The sequence below is a fragment of the Bombus terrestris genome, chromosome 1 (genome assembly GCF_910591885.1).
Source record: "Bombus terrestris chromosome 1, iyBomTerr1.2, whole genome shotgun sequence".
In the NCBI taxonomy this organism is placed as follows: Eukaryota; Metazoa; Arthropoda; class Insecta; order Hymenoptera; family Apidae; genus Bombus; species Bombus terrestris.
In genome coordinates, this window is record NC_063269.1 from 13,545,093 (window position 1) to 13,552,145 (window position 7,053).

At 36.2% G+C, this 7,053-nt stretch overlaps 1 protein-coding gene and 1 long non-coding RNA gene across 5 annotated transcripts in view; one reads left to right on the forward strand and one right to left on the reverse strand.

Annotated features, from left to right (window-relative positions):
• Positions 1-1,402, forward strand: part of LOC100651432 (photoreceptor-specific nuclear receptor) — a 31,319-nt gene extending 29,917 nt beyond the window's left edge. For all 4 annotated transcript variants that reach the window (XM_048408743.1, XM_048408696.1, XM_048408723.1 and 1 more), the window contains one exon: positions 89-1,402. In XM_048408743.1, the coding sequence (XP_048264700.1) occupies positions 89-327 (239 nt within the window). In that variant the 3' untranslated portion in view covers positions 328-1,402. The remainder of the gene's footprint in view (positions 1-88) is intronic.
• A 778-nt stretch (positions 1,403-2,180) lies between these two features.
• LOC125385696 lies at positions 2,181-3,998 on the reverse strand. Its single transcript, XR_007225257.1, has 2 exons — positions 2,670-3,998; positions 2,181-2,448 (listed from the first exon to the last, which is right to left on the reverse strand). It is a non-coding gene; the product is annotated as an uncharacterized LOC125385696 (long non-coding RNA).
• Positions 3,999-7,053: the final 3,055 nt, after the last annotated feature.

Genomic DNA, 7,053 nt, shown 5'->3' on the forward strand with positions numbered 1-7,053 from the left:
CTTCTATTTTTTTTTTATCGAAGATTTATATTTTATTATAAAATAATAGAACACAAAATCCAAAACGGAATTTTCATTTTTTTTGCAGAAACCCGTGGCTTAAAGGATTCCAGTCAGATAGAAAACTTGCAGGATCAAGCGCAAGTGATGTTAGGCCAACACGCTAGGGCGCAGCAACCAGGAAGTCCAGCAAGATTCGGCAGACTATTACTGTTACTGCCGTTGCTGAGGACAGTGCCAGCATCGAGGGTGGAACTGATATACTTTCACAGAACAATCGGCAACACTCCAATGGAGAAAGTCTTGTGCGACATGTATAAAAATTAAAGATTATTCTTCGCCGATATTTCACTCGGAACAATCAAAAAGAAACATTTCACGAGAATTTTCGAATAATCGATTCTTGTACAGTGCCACGTTAAAATCAGTATAAGTGAAATTTTACCGACTTCATAGTATTGAGAATAATTTTATTTCTGTAAGGTGTTCGTTCCATTCTGTGACATAGTTCACATTTTTCCATTAAAATAAAACCTCGAACGTCAAAAAATATAAAAATACGCGAAGTATTCGACATCGTAATCGAATCGTCACCAAAGTAAACGTATCGCTGATTTGATCGAGATTCCTTAGTACCTGTACCTTCGGATACAGTATATAAAAGAACACGAATATATAAGTATACGAACTGAAGTGCAGCGTAGACATTGAAAGTACTCATTCAACGACAAATTTGAAAAAAAGACTAACAGATATGAATAAACAATTGAGCCGACTAAATAATCGAGAACGATGTGTGAAAGCTTTGGCCTAAGGACGAAGCCCCAAGTATGACCCTTTAATAAATTCTTCGCCTTGTCTAGTGATTTCTTTCTACTAGATTGGGGCCAAGTAACGATGGATCCTTCGAGAAAAGTAACGAATCGATAAGTACAGTATTTAGTTTAATGGTTCAACGGTATCTAAATGAAACGAGGGATACTCAGTTCTGACATAAAGATATAGATATATACACATATTTATTTATTATAAAAATGTTTATCGAACATTAGGTTCGACGTGTTGACCAAGTCGTTTCATCTTTCAGTTTTAAGTAGTCAATTTTATATGAATCACACTAATGACAAAAATTTTCACTGGAATAAAAAATTTTTATTTAATTTATTCGTGAGTTTTTTTAACGTATTATTTATGTTCACTGAAATATGTAAGATAAGGTTTTGAATATACTTGAATAACTGATACGAACTTTCAGACAGCTGTAAAAAGATACACGTCTGTGCTTTTCTTGTATATTTCGTGTTGTGATACTATTTGCTGTAAAAGTCTAGATACTGAGTCACATGACATATATTGTAATGATTACCTAACCACTTGTAATAAAAGTACACATGCGTAAGAATCGTCGAAACGCCCTCCCATCAACCTCCTCCATTGCGATTTATTTACAGATCATCATGTTGAAATTTACAATTTCAATTTTCATTTGGTCGCTATAAATAAAAATTTATACTTTTATTTACATTTACTCTATTTACATTATTTACATTAATATATTATACATATATTATATATAATATAATATATAAGGTCGAAAACATATACAATCTATACAATCTATTATATAAACTGATTTGCTTCGGGACAAAAGTCAAAGATCCGAGCACCCGTACTACTTTAATTTCTGTTTATTTAACGGAGGGTAACACTAGCGAATCCCGGCGAATCGAAATTTGACGCTAACCCCGAGTCACGGTGGTTGTTGCATAAACGTACATATTTATTTATCACCGTATAATCCCTGACTTTCCCTCGGGGGTTTTGCCACATGGCAGTTTGACGATCCCCTACGGAATTACCCCCTCGGCCGCTTATAAATTACATCGAGGCTCGAGCAAGGTTTAAGGGCCTGCTTAAGTTGTCAAAGCAATCGGAGAGTTAAACGCCCCAGCACGGGAGCGAGAGACTTACCCCTTAATACTTTTTCGATCGGAACCCGCTTTCTCGAATCGGCCCTCATCTGAAAATCACTGCTCGATATTTATTCGGTTATACGCGTCTTTTGTACGTTTCCACCGTGCGTGAACGTGTTTTTGGAATTATACAGGGTGCATTGGAATTATTGATAAGAGGATTAATCGAGTAATTAAATTCTTAATCCTTTCAGGAATCTTTTTAAGTTATGGAAAATTAGGTTTATTATTTGATGAGCACACGAGGAAAACATAACAAGTCCATTTTTCTTAATTGAATAAGGCGATATATTCGTGGTATTTATAAGAAGGTTTTCTATCCTTTTTTTAAAAAAGGCGTAAAATCGTTATATTAATCGCTTGTATATTACATTAAATAGAGTAAGCTTCATTTGACAAAATGATAAATCAGTTTCTGCACTACAATTTACCTCGAAGTTTAATCTCTACTTAAATGGTCCACAGGTTAGAATAACTGTAAAAAACAAAAATTTTATTTTCTATTACTACATATTTTTTTCTTAGTGTATTTATCTCAGTTTTTCTTTATCATATAAGTAAATAGAAAAAAATATTTCGAGGACAACGCATTTGATTAAGGACAACAAATAAATTGAAACGAAACTGCAAGAGCAATAGAAAACGCATGTATTACATGGAAATGTGCAGGAAAGAACGACGCAGAGTGGTACTCACAGGTATCTGAAACCGTTTTAGAATTGAATTCCGCTCGCTCCATATCCGAGTCAATTCCTAAAACACGCGTTTGCTTCGTGACGCCGGGAACTTTCAAGTCGAGCGTCCTCGCGCTACGGCACGTAACGAATTTCGATATCCCGATGGCTCGAGCACAAAGAGAGAAAGGGGTTGGAAAGGCGGCGCGCGGGTTACCGAGAGAGTATTCGGAGGAGAAAGGATGGACGGTCATAGTATTGACTCGCTTTTGCGGATGCAGGGGCGGAGTTTTCGACCTCTCTCCCTTCTTCCACCTTTCGGATCCCTCTCTCTATGTGTATCACTCTTCATCCTGCATTCTTTTTCCTTCTTCGACTCACTTTCCTCCCTATAAATATACTCCGCCTCATCCCCTCGATCTTTTCTCTCCGTCATTCGACAATATCCTCTTTCTATTTCCATCCTTCTTCACCACATAACAAACCATGTTTCCGCTTTTTTATTCTTTTCTTTCCATCTCACAAACTTCCATCTTCTTTCTTTCTCGATCTCATTTGTCTCCTTCCCCCCGCCCCTCTCTCTCTCTCTTTCTCTCTCTCTCTCTCTCTTACTCTTTAGCATATCCATCTCTTTCTCAGTTCCCCTTGTAATGGTACGGAACAGAGGATTCCCCTGTTTCTGTCACTCTCTTTTTCACCCCCACCCCACGTGAATGCAGGCGGTCGGGGTCGAAAGGGGATGACTCGTCGCACAGGGCTGTCAAACCCCCACCCACGCAACGACAAAACTCCCGTTGAAGGGTGACCCAGCAATGGCGGCGGGACTTGTTGTATTTCGCTTTCGAGGTGAGCTCCATTCCCTTCTACCTTCTCGATCCCCGTGGCAACCCCTCCGTAGCCGGCCAGGCTGGGAGGGCGCTCCGCTAAAATGAAACTGAGTGGGTCGGAGTGAGGAACCAGCGCCGAGACTCGAACACGCTCGAATGAAACGAGACGGAGGAGTCGAAAGTAGCGATGTGCGACGAGGAGAGACCGAGGAGGGTGGCTGGAAACGAGGAAGATCGAACAGCGGCGGAACAGAGAGGAAACGAGACTCTATATCGTTCGGAAACAGCAACCTCCATTTATTTTATTACATTATCATACCAACTAGGCGCTCGATAAGTGGGGCTTTAAAGCGATGGTTCTCAAATCGTTTCGCATGGAACTTTTACACCGTGAACTTCGTCGCGAAAAGCGACCTCGTAAGTCAATCTTCGCTCCTCGATGCGTCGCTGCAAAAAAGGCTGCAGCGAAAGTTAATGAATGTTTCGTAAGAAAAATCAATCAATGAGTTTAAACATTCGAGTGTATTTTCTGGTGAGGAATTCATTCGGAATTGCCTTGCTACTTTGGGATAAATAAATCCGTGGTAATAGATGTTTCATAAGATTATTAGGGTTAAATAAGATTTTGAATAGATCGAAATTTCGCAATTTTTTCTTTTATATTAAAATATGACCTCTTATCAAGACACATAGACTGATAGATTAAAATTGAATTGAAATTTCATAATTTTTTGTTTTATATTACAATATGATTTCTCTTATCGAGATACATATAAATTACATATTGAATTATCTATATCTTAATCGTATTTAACATCATACATATTAATATCTACGTAAATATGGATACATTTCGAATCGTAAAAGTTAAATGTTTCTACTGAATCTTAACAAAATCGAGCCATAGTAAAGATAGGTAGTGGAGGCGACAAATACATTTGATTTTTACGAAATTCGAAGGGTGCATTCGCTTCGATTGCCAGGAAAAAAGGATTCGACGTATTTGCTTCACGCTGACGCGTTCAACTCGAACGCGTCTGACGAACAAATCAGAACGAATTGTTCAGCCGTTAAGTTGGATTAAAAGCAAAGTCAGCGACGTACCTGTTTCTCTTTGGTCCGTTGTCATTTAATGACCATCGATTATCGTCGCGAATTTAAACGAAGCACGCGCATAATTACGCCGTAGTATTTGTCGGATTCGTTGCCCGCTGTGAACACGCGAACGATTTAATTGAAAACAAGCATTCGACCAGCGATTATTTTCCACCACCTCTTTTGTTTGACAAACGCCAAACAAATAATTATAATTCATCGTATAGTGCCAAATATATTCGAGAGTCCTAATTATAATTCATTCGTACGTTTTGGTAAAATTTTCTTTAATTGGCAACTTCATCCCATAATTTGGATGCAAATATTTCTAGAATTTTTTAACATTGATAAGGTATGTTGTAGGAATAAGTTTTTAGATTTAAATGTAGATGTTTAACTGAAATATTTTATTATAATCAATGCTATTGAATGTGTTTCTCCAGACGTACGATTTGTACTAAAAATAAGTTAAATTGTGTATTACACATTATATATTATATTTAAAATTTCATTTAGAGTTGATGGTTGAGTTTACAATTAGTAAGTATATATATGAATGATATAAAGATGCTGAAGTTTAAAAAATGTAGATAGTGATACTCCATTCGCTCAGTTCATATTCCACGATAGGGTCAGTCTATTGCGATTTACAGAGGAACGTGGAAAAATCCCCGCGAATTTTTTATCCGGTCCAGCTTGAACTCTAGAATTTGCTAGGCTGGCTGACGTTTAAGAAATTTGACTTTCTTCTCACGTATATCAGAGGATTACCCAAGTATTCGCCTTCGACCGGTACGACCACTTCATTCGAGATATCCACAAATAACAGACGATTCATCCCTTCGATCTCCTTGTTTTTCCCTTCTTTAATCTCGCCTTTTTCAGCTTCGCTCAAACTCACTACAGAATATGGAGTTGCTTCTTCCCTTTTTACAATATCGTTAAAAAAAGATCTCGATCGAATCATTTAAAGGTTTAAAAAATATCAAGGTTAAATGTCATATTATTTATAGAATTTACGTAAAACTTTTCCAGGTACTTGACATCATTTCGCAATACATATTCAATTCCTTAGATACTCTTTTTCTAATTTTCAAATATACTCTAAAGTTATTCACATTGACTCTCTTTTTATACCGAAGTAATAAGATTAATTGTATTGAAATAATAATAAGATCTTATTGTAAACAGTGCTAACAATTATCACAAAATTATTACTTAATTTTGTTAGACTTTTTGGGCGTTTGCAATCAATCGTTATTAATATGCGTTACTTATCGTTTCAATTTAACGATACAATTTTTTCAGATATGAAAGGTCATTTTTCTTACTGAAACAAAACTTCGATTGAATCACAAAAATTCGGAGATCATGATAAGATGCAATACTATACTTCGTTTTTTTATTTATATAATTTATAGTAAAATATGTGGATGTAATAAGTGTATATGAAAAGAAGAAATAATTCTTTAGTCGTTGAAGATGCACAATGTTGGAATAATTAGTTACGAAGCAACGTGTTATTTATTCGACGATTGATCGAAGTAAAACGTAGGAAAGATGTTTCTAAGTGAATGCTCCTGGGAAATGAAGCTGCATCGGTCAGAAGAGACTGTCGGACCACCTTTACCCCCTTGTCCTCTCTTATTCCACTCCCTCATCCTCCCTCTCCCGTAAAATCAATAGGTGCGTCGGCGTCCAGCACGCTGGGAATTCTGCTATATAACCCCGAGCGATTAACTAAAATCGATCAAACGCGACGTGTGTCGAATATAATGAAATAAATTGCACAATTCTGTTGAATCAGAAGAAATGATGATCTCTGACCAGATTTATAAATCCGAGCCTACAGTTTTATTTAAACTACTTTTAATGTAAACTATTTTTTCAACCTACGATTTTAAAGTTCAAAATTAACTTCAATGTTTCGATACGATATGGTGATTTAATAAAAGAATATAACGCACCCCCTTGCTGTAAAAATGATATAACTCGAAACATATTACAACCTATTATACTTCAACAAAGTCCTGTAAGTTCCTTTAAATTGTATACGGTGGAATGACAAGATGACATTTTTTTTGTTTTATGAATATTGTCCCTATTTTCAAATAAAATTAATTAATGATGTAGTATATTCTTATATTTAATGAATGTTTTTTGCAATTTCTGAAATATCAGTATTCCCATTTAATTGTCTTTGTACTTTCGCAGCAAAGGATTCATTCACATTTCAATATTCAATTCATTATTCAATACATTTAAGGTGTGAATATATATTCTGTATTATTATTTGTAGAAGATTGAGGTGCACAGAAAGGTAAAGTTTCGAATGAATCATGGCTTCATTTAGACGTCTTTTGCAAGAAATTTATTTTAGGGGGAGGAAGACACGGTCTGACAACTATTTATCCAATTACTGCCACTTCCAGTCGACTAATATTTGCCTGGCGCGTGTCGACAGTTCGTCAACCGTGAAGCTTG